Source organism: Chiloscyllium punctatum, chromosome 12, assembly GCF_047496795.1.
Source record: "Chiloscyllium punctatum isolate Juve2018m chromosome 12, sChiPun1.3, whole genome shotgun sequence".
NCBI lineage: Eukaryota > Metazoa > Chordata > Chondrichthyes > Orectolobiformes > Hemiscylliidae > Chiloscyllium > Chiloscyllium punctatum.
Genome location: NC_092750.1, coordinates 31,500,503 through 31,519,840, shown reverse-complemented (window position 1 = coordinate 31,519,840; position 19,338 = coordinate 31,500,503). Strand labels below are relative to the sequence as shown.

Here is a 19,338-nt window from a genome sequence, read left to right as displayed (position 1 = left end):
TATAGTACTCATATCGAGCACCTTGAACTGATGTAGTTACCCAGCTGATTTGCATAGAAACCCTATGTCAGCTCATCTTCTGGAAGAAAGCAAATTTACCACCCAATGTCAATATAACCAACAAGGAATAAATGTTTCTTGATAGACTGGAAAGAATATTTATTTCAAGACCTGTATTTGTTTCAGATCTCCAGCATCTACAGATTTTTTTGTTTTATATAAGTGCAAGTTAACCATTCTTTCTTTGATAGAGGTAAACTTGCAAAGACAGCAGAAAATCTTGGTTTTCTCAAAAGAATTGAAGGAACTGATTAAGCAATTTCCTTTCCATAAAAATGTACATATTTGGCAAACATGAAAGCAAATTACAGGGAGAGTTTCCTTTTTGTCATTGGTGGTGCTTTCCAAATTCTTTCCATGTTAATGGAACCTTCTAAATTTTCAGAAAAAATAATTATCAGTGTCGGGAAAAATCCAACTATCCCCCCCTAATATAACCAAAGTAAATATGCTCTGCTGAGACTGAATTGGAATGATGTGCACGTTTTAACAAAACTGCCAAGCAGTGGTATACTGTAACTGGATACTTCCCAATTCCTCTTCAAGAGAGTTCATTTAAGTTCACCAAGTATTCTCTTATCTGACTTGGTGTCTGCAAACTGTAAAAATTACTTTCCAAATGATGCTCACAGCAAAAAAGGCCCTGTCTATCAGGAGTGCAAGGCAGTAAAATGAAGCATTGCTCCCCACATTTCTTCATCTATTCATTTCAATCATGAGGATCTCCCCTGTAATGTCTATTAGGGCAGGTAAATTCTCCTCTGAGAATGCCATTCTGTAAAATTAGCTGGGTGGTTAAACTTTCCTTACAGTTTTTAAAAAAAATAGAAACCCCATAGTGTAAAAACAGGCCATTTGGCCCAATAAGTCCATTCAACCCTCTGAACAGCATCCCCAGGCTCAGCCCCCATCCTATTCTTTTATCCTCTATGCTAAAGCACCTAACCTACACATCCCTGGCCAATCCACCTAACTTGCACATCTTTGGACTGTGGGAGGAAACCAGAGCACCAGACGGAAACCCACGCAGACACAGAGGCAACATGCAAACTCCACAGAGACAGTCACCTGAGGCTGGAATTGAACCCGGGTCCCTAGCAAAGGCAGCACTGAGCCATTGTTGTAGGACATGAATCACACAGCAGATGACCTACTCCAGATTTATATCAGAACATCTCTACTCACTAACTTTCTTCATCATTTATACCATTCCTGGGGTACACCAACTGAAAAATCATCTAGCTTGTTCCTTCTCTGTGCAAAAGACCACTACATATATGGCAGCATGATGGCTCAGTGGTTAGCATGCTGCTTCATAGCACCAGGGACCCAGGTTCAATTCCAGCCTTCAGTAACTGTATGGAGTTTGCATCAACTCCCTTTATCTGCATCGGTTTCCTTTAGCTGCTCTGATTTTCTTCCACAGTCCAAAGATGAGCAATTTAGGTGGATTGGCCATGCTGAAGTTGTCCAAATTGTTCAGTGCTAGGTGGATTAGCTATTGTAAGTGCAAGATCATGGGGATGCAGTCAGGGTCTAGATAGGAGGCCCTTAAAAAGGTTGTTGTAACCTTAATTGTACCCCATCTGTACTGTAGGAATTCTATGATTCTATAACTACATCCATTCTAAACAATTTCAGGTATTGCAGAAAACAAAGTCACTTTGCTGGTGTGTTATTTTAATTTCATTTTCTCTTAACACTTTTCACTTTTTTCATTTTTAAAAATTAAATAATATAATTTGTTACATTACAAAATGAGAAGTTTTCAAAATTTCTCTTTTGTGCTCTGTACAGACATCCTCAAGCTTAAATGTTTCTAATGTCAATAAAAGAGGGATGAAGGAAGATGGTAATTTTTAAAGAAAAATTTGCCTGGTGATCCCTGTTCTTTTTATTCCTTTTTTTCACATCCATTTGTTTTTATATTGGATCATATGGATTTCTTAGAATTGCTAAGTGTTCAGTGAGAGTATCTAAACAATGTGAAGTGATCAATGTAGCTAAGAAAATACCAGGATATATCATCAGAGTGTGAGACTACATGTTTTGTTCTGCAATTAAACCTTGTGTAAATCATTAGTGAATCTCCTGTGGTGAATACGGTGCAATATTTGGCACCCTCCCTTCAAAGAGAACATTGATATGTTTGGGAAGGCTCAAAGAAAATTATAACAGAGTTTAAACCTGGGAATAACAAATTGTTGTAAATTAGGATTAGGCTGTACGGGCGCAAGTGGCAAAGCAAATGAGAAAAGATTGAAGTTCAACGTAATTATAAATGATGGTTAATGTAATTGATAGCCAATTTCTGGAGTTTTGTTTAATTTATATTGGGCAAGTCATGAAATAACATTTTGCCATGCAAGACCAAAGTATGATCTACATTCATAATTCCTGTACAACTGAAATTTTATCTGGAGTTTGAATTCAAGCCATAATTAAGTCATGTTAACCTAAAATGTTAGCAATTATATATGTCTCTACTGAGATGATTAGCAACAAATTAAATTCAGGCATTGTGAATTAGTTCACTGAATTACTGAGTGTATTTGCATTCCGTCAACAACCGGCATTAATCATTAACATTGGCAAACGTCCAAGGCACTTCACATAGTATAAACAAACAAAATTAACACTGAGGCAAAGAAGGAGACCATAAATCAGATGACCATGTATTTGGCTAAAGAGAAAAAATGCTGGTGATCAGGCCAGGCAATTTGTATAAGAAGAGAATAGAGTTAATATTTCAGGTTGTGGACTTCTCAAGTGCTGGTCAGTTATTACCATCTGTTTTAGTTGCTTGGTTATATCTAGGATTGGGTTTTATTAAGACAGCAGAAACTTAGACTGTAGATATATGTTACTTCTTATTGAACATTATGAACCTTGAGCAGGAAAAAGGCTTTACATGAGACATCCAAATAAAATCACCTCCCAAACGTTCTGGTTATCATGTGGTCTTAGATCATTGATGATGCTGACTATTCTATTTACACTTAACATTAACCCCTTTACAGATGTGACCTGAAAAGCTAACTTTTTGTTTTTCTCTCTGCAGATGCTGCTTGGCCTGCTCCATAATTCTAGCATTATCTGTTTTTATTTTAGATTTTCAGCATCCATAACAGTTTGTCTTTGTACTTGGTTGAAGAGGAAGCTTTTAAGTGATGTCTTAAAGGAGGGAGAGCAAAGTGTTTGGAATGGGAATTAAGGAGCATTTGAATGAGACAGCTGAAGAAATGGCCACAAACAATGGCCAGTGATGGAACAAAATGGAGTTTTGGACAGTGTAGGGCTTGAGGAGGATATGAGTGAGGAGGAAGTGAATCATTGAGAGAGAGGTCATGGAGGGGTTTCAAAATGAGGATGAGAAAGGAGAACTTCAAAATCAACAGTTTGCAATAATTCAGTGTCTTTAACATTGCAAAATATCTTGGAGTGTTTCATTGACCATAATCTGATAGCATTTGACAAAGAATCACATACTGGAAGGTGACAGCCTTGTGGTATTATCACTACACTGTTAATCCAGAGACATACTTAACTTTCTCGAGACCTGGGTTCAAATCTTGCCATGGTAGATGGTGGAATTTGACTCCGATTAAAAAAAAATCTGGAACTATGAATCTAATAATGACCATCAATTCATTGATAATTTTTGGAAAACCCCATTGTGTTCACTAATGTCTTTTAGGAAAGGGAAATACCATCCTTACTTGGTCTGGTCTACATGTGACTCCAGACCCACAGCACTATAGGTCCTAACTGGGAAATTAGGGATGGGCAATAAATGCTGGTCCAGCCAGTGATGCCCACATCCTGTGAATGAAGTAAAAGAAAGGGAACCCAGGGTTTAGAGAGGGGGTGGAACTGAAGGAAATCAGTATTAGTAAACAAAATGGTGCTTGGGAACTTAATAGGTGAAAGGCTGACAAATCACCAGGGACTAATAATCTACATCCTAGAGTAACTAAAGGATATGGACCTGAAGATATTCAATGTATTGGATCTGTGGGAGTACATTGGAGGGTAGCAAATGTAACACCATTATTTAAAAAGGAAGAGAAAAGGTAGAGATTTACATGCCAATTAGCCTCACACCAGTAGTGGGGAAAATGCTGGAGTCGTCTACTTTAAAAGATGTGAATACACAACAAGCATTAATGGGTTTGGACAAAGCATGTGTTTATAAAAGACAAATTATGCATGTAACAATGTGAACAGATAATAGAGAACCAGTAGATGTGTGATGTATTTGGATGTTCATAGGTCCTTCATAAAAGATTAGTGGAAAAGTTAAAGGACATGGGATGGGGGTAATACATTGGAAAGGATTAATAATTGATTAACACACGGGAGTGGGAATAAAGGTCTTTTTCCATATGTCAGGTTTTGACTCGTGGGTACCTTAAGGATCAGTGCTTGGGCCCCAGATATTCAAAATTCACATATAACCTGGATGAGGGAATCAAATGCAACATTTCAAAATTTGCTGATGACACATAACTGGGCAGGATTGAGAGTTGTAAGGAGGAGGAAAGGAGGCTTCAAGGTGATTTACACAAGCTGAGTGAGTGGACAAATGCTTGCAGACACAATACAATATTGTTCAATGTGAAGTTATACATTTGTGTGTGATGAAAATATTATTTAAGTGGTCATATATTGTGAAGTGTGGATATACTAAAGGATGTGGATGTCCTTGTACACCAGTCAATGAAAGTAGACAGGCAGGTGCAGCAAGCAATTAGGAAGACAAGTAGTTTATTGCTCTTATTGCAAAGGAATTTGACATCAGCAGTAAGGATGTCTTACTGGAGTTATACAGGACCTTGGTGAGACCATATCTGGAGGATTGTGTACAGTACTCCCTACCTAAAAAGGATATACTTGCCATAAAGAGAGTATAGCAGAGGTTCATGAAACAGAAACTGGGACGGCAGGACTGTCCTATGAGGAAAGGTTGATTCAGCTGGGCCTGTATTCACCAGTCTTTAGAAGAATGAGAGAGGATTTGATTTACAAGGTATAAGCTTCTAATAGGGATGGACATACAGAATACAAGGAGTATGCTTCTCCTGGTATGCAGGTCTAGAACCAGGGATACAAACTCAGGATATGGGGTTGACCATTTAGGACTGAGGTAAGGAAATATTTCTTCACTCAAAAGGTAGTGAACCTGTGGAGTTCTAAAGCTATGGAGGCCAAGCCACTAAATGTATTCAAGAAAGACAGACACATTTCTAGATTTTGAAGACAATGAGGATCAGCCATGATCCTACTGAATGATGGAACAGAGAAAGGGCCAAATAGCCTATTCCTGCTGCTGGATTTCTTTTCTATAAGGAGATTATTGGGTGGGTGACTTAAATTTTAGTAAACAGGTATGTTTTGGAATATCTTACAGGGAGAAAAGGTGAGAGGCAAAAAGCTTTAGAAAGGGATTTGAGGTTAAGGCCCTGGTTGTCACAGATGAGTTGAAAACAAATCAGAGGCCAGAATGAGAGAAACACAGAGGTCTTGGTGAGCTATACGGTGTGAAGAGTTTATAGAGATGGGAATAGATCTAGCTCTGGAGGAACTTAATAACAGGGATAAGAATGCTAAATTTGTGACAATGCCAGAACCAGAGCCAAAGTACAGAGGTAATAGGTAATCAAAACATCGAGCAAAGTAGGAAAAACAGCACCTGCTTGAAACCTTCCAAGGATGAAAAATCAGAGGCTGGCCAGGACAACTTTGGAATACAGCTGAAAATATAAAGGTTTTTTGTCTTGCATTTATAAAGACGATTTACAAGAATACCAATGCAAAGGGAAAACAACATTTACAGTATAAAACAACTTTGACAACAGTACCTCTTTACAGCATTACTCAAGTTCTGCACTAGGAAATCACTATTTAACATTGGAGTAGTTTAAGCTGGAGGTAACAAAAGATAACATAAGAGTTTAAACAACACTTTAGGTAAGGCAGAGGTACAGACTGTGGTATCATAGGTAGAGGAAGACAGTCTTTGTCATGGACAAAATATGCTCAGCTCTGGGTCATATAAGACAGCAAAACTGTGAGCAATTTAGTTTAACTTGAGACTGTGGTCAATGAGAACGACAGAATTTGTGGCTAGGGAATGGAGTTTGTGGTGGCGAGTGAAGGAAATGCCTTTGGTCTTCCTAAACTGGAGAAAATTCTGACTCACCCGAGTTTGAGCATTGGGCAAGCAACACAGAGGCGGTGGAAACATTGAGAATTATTGTGTAGAGGCAAAACTAGACTGCACTGGCATGGATATGGAACTTGACTTTGTATCTGCACATGTTACTAAGGACATTGGAGGGGGCCAAGCTCAAATAAACTCCAGAGGTAACCATGCAGAATTGGAAGGTACAGGAGGTATTGACACATCACACTACCCTCATCTCAACAGTGACATTAAGGATATTGAGCCTCTGGTTAAGATAAAAAGGAGGCATATGTTAAGTATAGACACCTGGGATCAAGTGAATCTCTTGAAGAGTAAAAGGGATGTAAGGGCATTAAAAGAGAAATCAGGAGGGCGAAAAGGGGATATGAGATAGCTTTTGCAGAGAAGCTAAAGGGTAATCCAAAGAGATTTTACAAATACATTAAGAACAAAAATGCAACTAGGGAGAGAACAGGGCCCCTTAAAGGTCAACAAAGTCATCTATGTGTGAAACCACAGGATATGGGAGAGATACTAAATGAATATTTTGCTTCAGTATTTACTGTGGAAAAAGACATGAAGGCGAGGGAACTTGGAGAAATAAATATTGATGTCTTGAAAACAGTCCACATTACAGAAGTGGAGATGCTTGAGGTCTTTAAAAAGATAGTTAGATAAATTGCTGGGACCTGATCAAGTGTATCCCATGACATTGTGGGAAGCTAGAGTGGAAATTGTGGGGGCCCTAGCAGAGATATTTGTATCAAATACAGCCACAGGTAAGGTGCCGGAGGACTGGAAGGTGGTTAATATTGTGCTTTAATTTAAGAAAGGCTGAAAGGAGAAGCATGGGAATGATAGACTGGTGAATCTGACATGAGTAGTGGGTATGTTGTTGCAGGGGATTCTGAGAGATGGGATTTACATGCATTTGGAGAGGAAAGGACTGACTGACACTACACACACACAGATTCTATCAGCATGTTTCTGTGCTTGGAAATCATGACTCACAAATTTGACTGAGTTTTTGAGGATGTGACCAAAACGATAGATGAAGGCAGAGTGGTAGATATGGTCTGCATGGATTTTAGTGAAGCTTTTGACAAGGTTCCACATAGTAGTGTGGTTAGTAAAGTTAGATCACAGGATGAGCTTGCCAATTGGATACAAAATTGACTTAACAGTAGCAGACAGAGGACGGTGGTGGAAGTTTGATTTTTGGGACTGGAGGCCTATGACCAGCAGTGTTCCACAGTAATCCACGCTGGGTCCACTATTGTTTGTTATTTATATGAATGATTTGGATGAGAATTTAGAAGGCATGGTTAGTAAATTTATGTATGAAGTGTAGTGGACAGGGAAGAAGGTTTTATAATTGGGTCCTGATAAGTCACCGTACAACAATTTTAGCAGCAAATATTGTGGTGATCTGTAGTGCAAAGATATATTTTGTCTCGGGGCATATTTTGCTAAATATCAACACTTGCCAGTGAATAGGAAGATGTTGAAAATTATTTCATGCAGACATGTGAAACTGTTCACATTATCAAATAATCTTTTGAACTGGTAGGATTATTACAGTTGATAAAATAATGTTGTTGTCCTCTTAAAAAGCTATCCTGGATGCATTTTAAGAATTCTGCTCCTTCCAAACCTTTCACATTATGACTACGGTAGTTAATGCTCCCATCTTGTATGTGGCAGGTACTCATGCGACTCAGCCAACGTTGTCGATCTCATACACTGCAGGCAAGGATGCCCTGATGCATGGTACCTCGGTGAAACCAAGCAGAGGCTATGGCAATGGATGAATGGATACCACACAACAATCAACAGACAGGAGTGTTCCCTTCCAGTCAGGGAACACTTCAGCGGTCTCGGACACTTGGCCTCAGACTTCGGGTGACCATCCTCCAAGGCAGACTTCAGGACAGGCAACAACACAAAGTGACTGAACTAAAGCTGATAGCCAACTTTGGTTCCCATGGAGGTGGCCTCAACTGGGACCTTGGGTTCATGTCACACTACAGGTGACTCCACTCCACTACACACACACAGATTCTATCTCACACACAAGCTGTCCCTCATATGCTCACAGATATGCTCCCATACTCACACACCATCCTCTCAAATACACCTCCCTTTCCACTCACACATACACACAGTCTCTCACAGACACTTATAACCACCACCCCTCCTACACACACATACCCACATGCACACGCACACACATAAGTTTGGGGGGTGAATTTGTACTTGCAGAATTACATTTTATTTTGCTCAAAAACTGCACGAATCCATGTAAGATTCTGTAAATCCACTTTTTGGATTAGAAGCAGTCTAAACATTGTGACACAGACAGTCTCACACTGAGCAACTCATACCTTAAATGCATTATCTAGGCCGACATGACACCAATTGTTAAAGATCACTTGAGAATGTAATTTTTAAAAAGTTCTGCGATTTACATATGAAAGACCTGAAACCAACATGTTCATTCCAAAAGATGAGAGACTTAACAAACAATCCAGGTCTTTTTCAATATATCATTTCAGTTGCATCACACTGTAAACTTTTGCTATAAATTCTGTGTCGTACGATCTTATACTCCACAACCAGCTGATGAAGGAGCAGCGCTCCGAAGGCTAGTGCTGTCAAATAAACCTATTGGACTATAACCTGGTGTTGCGAGATTTTTAACTTTTTAGTTAATGCTGGGGAAATTGAAATGCCATACTATCACTACCCTATTAATTTTCCACTTTCCTAAAATTTGCCTATGTGCCTATTTTCCTATTTCTCTCAGGGGCCTAGAGTACATTCCCAGCAATGTGACTGCACCTTTTTGATTTTTACGTTCTATCTACATGGTTTTATTTGAGCAGCTTTCGAGGACATCATCCTTTCTTATGCTGTGATAAATTCCCTGATCAAAACTGTTACACCAACTCCTCTTTTACCTCCTTCCGAGTCTCAGGTGAAGACCCTGTATCCTGGAATATTGCACTGCCAATCCTGTTCCTCTCTCAACAATGTCTCAGAGGCAGCAATGCTATCTTACCTCCATGGTTTCATTTGTGTCAATGTGTTCTCTCCCTTTAGGTGCAGCCTCAGTGGTGGTCACATTAAGCACTGATGCTGCTGAGGTTGCTGGCTTGCTCTGATTGGACTGACAACTCTTAGAGGGCTGGTCACCACCCTTAAGAATGTAAGAAAATGGAACAGGAAGTAGGCCATTCAGCCCTTCCAAGACAATTCCACAATTCAATGCGATCACGGTGATCACAGAATTACAGAATTATTATAGCCCAGAATGAGGCCATTCAACCCATTTTGAATACACTTGCCCATATCCCTGCACACCCTTTCTATTCATATAATCATCCAATGCCCTCTTGAATATCTCAGTCTCCACTGCATTTCTAGTCAGCATTACTTCAGCAATTGAAGATCTTTTTTTCGCACATCACCTTTGCTTCATTTGAACATCACTTTAAATCTTCAAAATTCAACACTTCCCAGCTTGTCAGTATTTCTGTATTTCTACTTTTCCTACCAACATGGATAATCTCATATTTATTCATATTATATGTCCATTTGCCAAATTTTTGCACACCAACTTAACTTCTTTAAAACCCTTTGAGAAACCATTGTATCCTCTACACGACGCAACTCATAATTCTGCTTTGTTTTGTGTCATCTGCAAACATGTTACATTCAACCAAAAAGTTTTATCCATAGTATTCACAATGCCATGCACATTTCTTGTTATTTTAATTGACATCAATGATTATGGTTGGCTGAATACTCATGTTTCACCTTGCTGCATTGGATCACATTCCACCTAAATTGGTGAGATGAAAGATTATGCTAACTATTAACTCTCTGGGTTTGATGTAACTTTGTGCAATGATAGCACAAGTCCTCCTGGACACATGCCACAGGACAAATGACATGAAAAATTAACATGAGCACAGGAATGGTTAGTCTCTGAAGATGTCTAAAATGTACAATGCTTCATTCCCATCATTACAATCCCTCAACCTACATGTCATCCAAACTTTTGGTACCTTTTTGAGTTATTATAGAGTCATAGGGTCATAGAGATGTACAGAGCTGAAAATGTGTTGCTGGAAAAGCGCAGCAGGTCAGGCAGCATCCAAGGAGCAGGAGAATCGACGTTTCGGGCATCAGCTCTTCTTCAGGAATGAGGAAAGTGTGTCCAGCAGGCTAAGATAAAAGGTAAGGAGGAGGGACTTGGGGGAGGGGTGCTGGGAATGCGATAGGTGGAGGGAGGTCAAGGTGAGGGTGATAGGCCAGAGTGGGGTGGGGGCGGAGAGGTCAGGAAGAAGATTGCAGGTTAAGAAGGCGGTGCTGAGTTCGAGGGATTTGACTGAGACAAGGTGGGGGTAGGGGAAATGAGGAAACTGGAGAAATCTGACTTCATCCCTTGTGGTTGAAGGGTTCCCAGGCGGAAGATGAGGCGCTCTTCCTCCAACCGTTGTGTTGCCACGGTCTGGCGATGGAGGAGTCCAAGGACCTGCATGTCCTTGGTGGAGTGGGAGGGGGAGTTGAAGTGTTGAGCCACGGGGTGGTTGGGTTGGTTGGTCCGAGTGTCCCAGAGGTGTTCTCTGAAACGTTCCGCAAGTAGGCGGCCTGTCTCCCCAATATAGAGGAGGCCACATCGGGTGCAGCGGATGCAATAGATGATGTGTGTGGAGGTGCAGGTGAATTTGTGGTGGATATGGAAGTGTCCCTTGGGGCCTTGGAGGGAGGTAAGGGGGGAGGTGTGGGCGCAAGTTTTGCATTTCTTGCGGTTGCAGGGGAAGGTGCCGGGAGTGGAGGTTGGGTTGGTGGGGAGTGTGGACCTGACGAGGGAGTCACGGAGGGAGTGGTCTTTTCGGAACGCTGATAGGGGAGGGGAGGGAAATATGTCCCTGGTGGTGGGGTCCGTTTGGAGGTGGCGGAAATGACGGCAGATGATACGCTGGACATGGAGGTTGGTGGGGTGGTAGGTGAGGACCAGTGGGGTTCTGTCCTGGTGGCAGTTGGAGGGGCGGGGCTCAAGGGCGGAGGAGCGGGAAGTGGAAGACATGCGATGGAGGGCATCGTCGACTATGTCTGGGGGGGAAATTGCGGTCCTTGAAGAAGGAGGCCATCTGTGTTGTACGGTTTTGGAACTGGTCCTCCTGGGAGTAGATGCGGCAGAGACGAAGGAATTGGGAATATGGGATGGCGTTTTTACAGGGGGCAGGGTGGGAGGAGGTGTAGTCTAGGTAGCTGTGGGAGTCGGTCGGTTTATAGTAAATGTCCGTGTCGATTCGGTCACCCAAGATGTAAATGGAAAGGTCTAGGAAGGGGAGGGAGGAGTCTGAGACGGTCCAGGTGAATTTGAGGTCGGGGTGGAAAATGTTGGTAAAGTGGATGAACTGTTCAACCTCCTTGTGGGAGCACAAGGCAGCGCCGATACAGTCATCGATGTAGCGGAGGAAAAGGTGGGTGGTGGGGCCAGTGTAGTTGCGGAAGATGGACTGTTCCACATATCCTACGAAGAGGCAGGCATAGCTGGGGCCCATGTGGGTGCCCATGGCTACGCCTTTGGTTTGGAGGAAGAGGATTGGAAAGAGAAGTTGTTCAGGGTGAGGACCAGTTCAGTCAGTCGAAGGAGGGTGTCAGTGGAAGGGTACTGGTTGGTACGGCAGGAAAGGAAGAAGCGGAGGGCTTTGAGTCCTTCATGATTGGGGACGGAGGTGTACAGGGACTGGATGTCCATGGTGAAGATAAGGCATTGGGGACCGGGGAAGCGAAAATCATGGAGGAGGTGGAGGGCGTGGGTGGTGTCCCGAACGTAGGTGGGGAGTTCTTGGACTAAGGGGGACAGGACCGTGTCGAGGTATACAGAGATGAGTTCAGTGGGGCAGGAGCAGGCTGAGACAATGGGTCGGCCGGGGCAGTCAGGTTTGTGGATTTTGGGCAGGAGGTAGAAACGGGTGGTGCAGGGTTGTGGGACTATGAGATTGGAGGCGGTGGATGGGAGATCCCCTGAGGTGATGAGGTTCTGGATGGTCTGGGAGATGATGGTTTGGTGGTGGGAGGTGGGGTCATGGTCAAGGGGGCAGTAGGAGGAGGTGTCTGCGAGCTGGTGTTTAGCCTCAGCGGTGTAAAGGTCGGTGCGCCATAGAGATGTACAGCATGGAAACAGACCCTTCTGTCCAACCTGTCCATGCTGACCAGATATCCCAACCCAATCTAGTCCTACCTGCCAGCACCCGGCCCATATCCCTCCAAACCCTTCCTATTCATATACCCATCCAAATGCCTCTTAAATGTTGCAATTGTACCAGCCTCCATCACTTCCTCTGGCAGCTCATTCCTTACACGTACCACCCTCTGCGTGAAAAAGTTGCCCCTTAGGTCTCTTTTATATCTTTCCCCTCTCACCCTAAACCTATGCCCTCTGGTTCTGGACTCCCCGACCCCAGGGAAAAGACTTTGTCCATTTATCCTATCTGTGCCCCTCATAATTTTGTAAACCTCTATAAGGTTACCCCTCAGCCTCCGACGCTCCAGGGAAAACAGTCCCAGCCTATTCAGCCTCTCCCTGTAGCTCAGATCCTCCAACCCTGGCAACATCCTTGTAAATCTTTTCTGAACTCTTTCAAATTTCACAACATCTTTGCGATAGGAAGGAGACCAGAATTGCATGCAATATTCCAACAGTGGCCTAACCAATGTCCTGTACAGCCGCAACAAGACCTCCCAACTCCTGTACTCAATACTCTGACCAATAAAGGAAAGCGTACCAAACGCCTTCTTCACTATCCTATCTACCTGCGACTCCACTTTCAAGGAGCTATGAACCTGCACTCCAAGGTCACTTTGTTCAGCAACACTCCCTAGGACCTTACCATTAAGTGTATAAGTCCTGCTAAGATTTGCTTTCCCAAAATGCAGCGCCTCACATTTATCTGAATTAAACTCCATCTGCCACTTCTCAGCCCTTGGTCCATCTAGTCCAGATCCTGTTGTAATCTGAGGTAACCCTCTTCACTGTCCACTACACCTCCAGTTTTGGTGTCATCTGCAAATTTACTAACTGCTCTTATACTAATAACTCTTATGCTCGCATCCAAATCATTTATGTAAATGACAAAAAGTAGAGGGCCCAGCACCAAGCCTTGTGGCATTCCACTGGTCACAGGCCTCCAGTCTGAAAAACAACCCTCCACCACCACCCTCTGTCTTCTACCTTTGAGCCAGTTCTGTATCCAAATGGCTAGTTCTCCCTGTATTCCATGAGATCTAATCTTGCTAATCAGTCTCCCATGGGGAACCTTGTCAAACGCCTTACTGAAGTCCATATAGGTCACATCTACTGCTCTGCCCTCATAAATCTTCTTTGTTACTTCTTCAAAAAACTCAATCAAGTTTGTGAGACATAATTTCCCATGCACAAAGCCATATTGACTATCCCGAATCGGTCCTTGCCTTTCCAAATACATGTACATCCTGTCCCTCAGGATTCCCTCCAACAACTTGCCCACCACCGAGGTCAGGCTCACCGGTCTATAGTTCCCTGGTTTGTCTTTACCATCCTTCTTAAACAGAAATATAAAATATTTCTCCTTTTGCTCTCCGTGTGTATTCATTGAAGTTTTCTATTTTTCCTCTTTTTAAAACTTCAAGTAATGTAATAGATACTTCTTGTATTATAAAGGTTTGAGTAATAATATTGAGATCTTTGTTTACTATATAATTTTTAACAATGTCCCCTTTACATCAATGCAAAATTTGTACATTAATAGGTTTACGTTTCATCACTTGACTATCAGTATTATTCAGTTGCAGTTTGTAGGAGAATTAAATGCTACCTTGTATTAGCAATACTGTCTTTAACTTGGAACATGTGTTCAACTCCAGCTCTGACTCAAGGGAATGAAGGTCACATGTCTTTCCTTGGCAATGGGATCTTATCCAATTATGCTATCCACAGCTTAGTAAAGCACAGTTGTAGGCATACCAGATATTCATACCATACCCATTTAATCTGTTAATAACATGAAGCGGATTTTAGTAGATTTTTTTCTCTTCCAAGTCTGGATTATATCTGTAGTTCTTGAACAAGTCATCTGAAATACATTAAACATCATTTGTTCCATCATATTCTCTGTCTCCCTCATTGTCTTTAAAACCATGGCTTTGATTATCCTTCTCACTTGCTGAAACGTATCTCTTGTACTTCCTACTCAATGATCATGCATTGTTTAATTACGGTCCTTCTTGCCATCTTTGGTTCCATCTTATCCAGGCTAGATCACTTTTCAGCCCATTAAAATTAGTTCTCTTTTAGTGTCAATGGTTTACATTAAATTGTTCCTTGCTTTTCTCCATTACTAACCTAAATCGAACCATGTGATGATTGTTCTGATTCAAGAGATGCCCCACAAACATTTGGTCCCTCTCAATCATCAGCATCATATCCAGCAATGCTTTTTTCAAGTTGGGCTGAGAAGCAAAGTTCTCCTGAGCATGTTACAAAACATCTTTCATGCGTAGCAACATTATTTACCATACTTTCTTTACAAACTTGCATTCTAAATCTGCATTTGTCTCTTTTGTTGTACTTTTTAGTTTGCCTTGTTTAATCAGGTCCCAGTCCAGTTGAGGTTCAACCAGTCCCTTTTGAAGAGGGACCTCATATCCCAAAACTGGTTCCAAAGCCACATATCTGAAGTCGTCCCTCCGAATAACATACCTCAAATCACACATTGATTCTCCTTAACTTTCTATCTCTGCTTTCGCTATCATGATTGGGCCTGCTTTTTAAACTTCCACTCTAGCTCCTGAAAGTCTGATTATAGAACCTCAGTACCTGCCTTTGTTATTGGTATCACAACTGCTGGTTCAATCCTATTGCCGTTCTGAATGTGGCGTCCTTTGTCTTGGCAATGTTAGAAATGCAGGTTCCTTTAAGGGTAGACCACGATAGCTTCAGAGTTAATTGAGTGTAGATGATGCTCATTGGAGTCTACTTAACAGCAGGGTCTCCAGAGCTCATTGAGATTGCATTGCATTACTTCCCCCTCCAAACTATTTTGAACTGTCCTCCCTCTTTTCTAACCCTTCCTTCTGTTATTGTTGCACTGTCCCCTGTGGGCACTGATTGTTAACTGGTCTTTTAATTGGAGAAATGGGTGATTTAGTGGTGGTTTATAAAGAAAAAGAAATAGGTTTCTGTGATGAGATGGTAGCATAGTGGTGATATAGGTAGACTACTGAACCACAGGACTAGATTAATTCTCCAGATACATGACTTCAAAGCTCACCATGGTAACCTTGATATTATCATACCATAAAAGAGCTGGGTATATCCACAGTATGAAACTGGCTTCTGTCCAAGGAAACGGTGGAAAATAGTAGTTTTGCTGAACTCTAGGTTAATGATAAAACAGTTGTTAAGTCACAGAAATCCATCTTTGCCTGGTTTAGTACATGGATAACTTCCTGTTAAACATGATAGCACAGGATTAAACTTGATCTCTTCAGGTAGGCAGCAGGTAATCTCTGTTTATAAGGCAAGGCTACTGGCAGCTTTTATGGGGAAGTCACATGTTAGGATCATGAACCACAATTAGTTACAGATCTTTTTGGAATTGGAAACATTAAATAGTGGAAGAACATGTTGGAAATGTGAAATTGGGTCATTTCTCTAGCCAACAAGAAGCAAAGTATGGTTTTGGATTTTCTTTACCAGGAAGGAGTGTGAAATAACTTCATAAAGGCTGGTACCCCATCACCAAGTCACCCTTTATTTGCATGTGGACAGACTTTGACACTGATCCAGCTTCCTCAGTGCCAGTTCTTGGATTGAACAAGATCTCTGACACTCCCGTTTTTATCTCTCAGCCAGGCCTTGTGGGTCAATCAGGGAATTTATATTCCATGAGGTCGACCTCGTTACAATCACTACAGAATAAGATTAGGAATAAAGTATGTTTGGAATTGGATGTAACTAATTGAGGTATAGAGTCATAGACATGTACAGCATGGAAACAGACCCTTCAGTCCAACCCGTCCATGCCGAACAGATATCCCAACTCAATCTAGTCCCACCTGCCAGGTGGGATTACTGACTCCAACTCAAGTTATGGACAGAATTTACAAAAAAAATGACTCATTGGAAACCTACAAGGCAATTTCAATATTTGGTAAGTTTATGAAGGTGTACAAACAGTCAGTGTAGGAATATATCATAGATTTTGAGATGTTTATAAAAAAAAAGAAATTCAATCTAGAAATTCTGGAGTCTATACTTTGCATTCAAACTTTGAGATTGTGTCACAAATCTTGCATTCAAACTTTTGGTTTTGACAGATGGTGGAAATTCTGTAGTGAGGCAGAGAATGGAGGACTCCCTGATTACTGACTCTCAGAGTCAAATTGGGGCTAGGCACAAGTGCTTGTCAAAGAAAGAACTGCTGAAAGATGTTTTGAAGGATTCATAATGTCCATCGACATGCATGCAAAGATTCAAATCATTTACATTTATAAATCACTCAAAAAATATAATATCATGTGTTAGGATGCAAGATAAAGTGATCTAAAACAGTAGCGAATCATTTAGTTATAGTCTAAAGTAAAATTGCCTTAGTGTTGGACTATACCATAGGATTGCTCTTTCATTCGAAAGAGTACACTGGTGGTAGTTTGACCTGCGGGTCACCATGCCTGAGGCGAAGGGATAGATTGATAAGGAGAGTCCTTCATGGTAGCCTTAGCTGGTGCAGGAAAACAGCCACATAGTTGGCATCACTCTGCTTTGTAAACCAGCTATCCAAACAACTGAGCTAACCAATCACTAAAGGGAATAAGGGAATTGGCCTTCCTGACTGTTTGGATAATGTGACTCTTACTAATACAATAGAGATTAACTGCACACTGAAATGGCTTGCCCTTTTTTAAGAAAGTGGCAATTAGGGTTTGACAAATAACCAGTGTCACACATAGCCGAAAATGTGTTGCTGGAAAAACGCAGCAGGTCAGGCAGCATCCAAGGAGCAGGAGAATCGACGTTTTGGGCATGAGCCCTTCTTCATGCTCCTGCTCCTTGGATGCTGCCTGACCTGCTACGCTTTTCCAGCAACACATTTTCGGCTCTGATCTCCAGCATCTGCAGTCCTCACTTTCTCCTCAGTGTCACACATAGCCAATAAATGAATCAGACAGATACAAAAGCAAAATACTGCAAATGGTGGAAATAGGAAACAAAAACAAAAAATCTTGGAAGGTCATCTCAACCTCCAACAATAGCTCTATTATCTCTATAGATGCTGCCTGACTTGCTTAGAATTTCAGTGATTTTTATTTATGTTTATGTTTTTAAAACAGAAAATGGTCTCACTTCAGGAATGGAAAACTGCTGTCTTTACCCAGTCTGACCTCACAAACCACTGTTATAACTAGAGGATGGATAATAAATGCCAATTTGCCAATGCCACCTACATACTGTGTATGCCTGAAAATGAAAGTCCACAAACTAGCCAGGTTACACGGAGATCGTGACACCTGTCGTCCACAAATGAAATCCGAATGCCTCCGACCGCAGAATATGGGCTGCCCAAATAAAAGTTCTGCGAACCGTTCGAATTTCTCAGAATTTATAAATCACACAACGCCTGCTTATAATCCAACATGTTTATTTCGGGAGCGCTGCTCCTTCATCAGGTGGCTGTGGAGCAGGCACATAAGACAATTTATTTAGATATAAACTCTGTCTTTATGGTCCTGCTCCACAACCAACTGATGAAGGAGCAAAAGGTAAAAACAATGACTCCAGATGCTGGAAACCAGATTCTGGATTAGTGGAGGAGCAGTGCTCCGAAAGTTAGTGCTTCCAAATAAACCTGTTGGGCTATAACCTGATGATGTGTGATTTTTAACTTTATCCACCCAGTCCAACACCGGCTCCTCCACATCAGAATTCAGATATCCCCACGTCTAACATTATCTGACATTTGACATACATTGAACTACGGTACACGTTATTATTGAGATGCCTCTCATCCCAGCTATAAAGTAATATAGGATAATAAATAGTAGTGGCGAAAACTCTACTCTGCTTTTGAAGAAGTGTTTACATTTATCATTTATCGACTAATGTCTAAAACTTCAGATGAAATGAACAAGAAACAGAAATGTATTTGGCAAAGTTGTTTTCTTCCATTTATTCGGAACCAGGAGTACGATCAATTCTTATTTCAGATATCTGTCTTTAAGCCCGTTATCTGGGAAAACACTCCCTAATGTCAACCGATTGCAACATCTCTGGGCCATCCTTAAATTTCAAATGAAATATTTTATGGACGCGTTCATTTTGAGTTATTATGTACAATGTTTACACTCCCTGAAGCTGTTTCTATAATCTCCATGTTACAATAGAACGGTAGGAAAATCGGGCCTAATGCTCAGAGCTAAACATGTCCACCTTTGGCCAGGAGCAGTGAGTGGTGAGGCCAGTGGGATGGTTTGGGGTTCGCTCTGAACTCTAGCGTCGCCCGCACTGTCCACAAAGCGGATTCTCTGCCTCTGTGTGTGTGTGTAACTGCAGCCACTCAGTGACAAAGCCGTCCCTACCTCTCCCACATCCCCAGCTCTGCCGCCGTTCCTCGGATCGCCGTTCAGCTCGATGCTTTCGGACTCCATCGCTTTGACCCTGTTTCTTTATTCTCTCCACAATCGAAGAACTGTTATACCGAGTGCGGGGAAAGGCTGAGGGCCGAGCGCCGGCTCTGTAACCTCTCTGGCGCTCACACAGGGATGAGGGCGTCCCCGCTGTAACTGGGCTAGAAAGCAGTGAAAGCCAAACACCATCGGAAACTCCACCTAGTGGGCTCATGTCATTCAGTCTGCTGCTGACGCTCAACTCATGAGGGCTCAGAGAAAGCCTCAGTCTGCATTTTAACAAGGCATGGGACTTTCCAAACAATGAAGGCTTTTTAAAAATGTAATTTTAAAAAGGCGCTCAGACGTCCGATTGTCCCGATAAGTGCTATATCAAAGGCAAACCTTCCTTGTATAAAGATTAGTTTCTT

General features: G+C 41.8%; 1 protein-coding gene across 1 annotated transcript in view; it reads right to left on the bottom strand.

Annotated features, from left to right (window-relative positions):
- The window catches only part of ninj1 (ninjurin 1), a 56,830-nt gene extending 37,734 nt beyond the window's left edge, over positions 1 to 19,096 (bottom strand). The window contains exon 1 of the mRNA XM_072582269.1: positions 18,881 to 19,096. Within this exon, the coding sequence (XP_072438370.1) occupies positions 18,881 to 18,949 (69 nt within the window). The 5' untranslated portion in view covers positions 18,950 to 19,096. The remainder of the gene's footprint in view (positions 1 to 18,880) is intronic.
- Between the last annotated feature and the right edge of the window lie 242 nt (positions 19,097 to 19,338).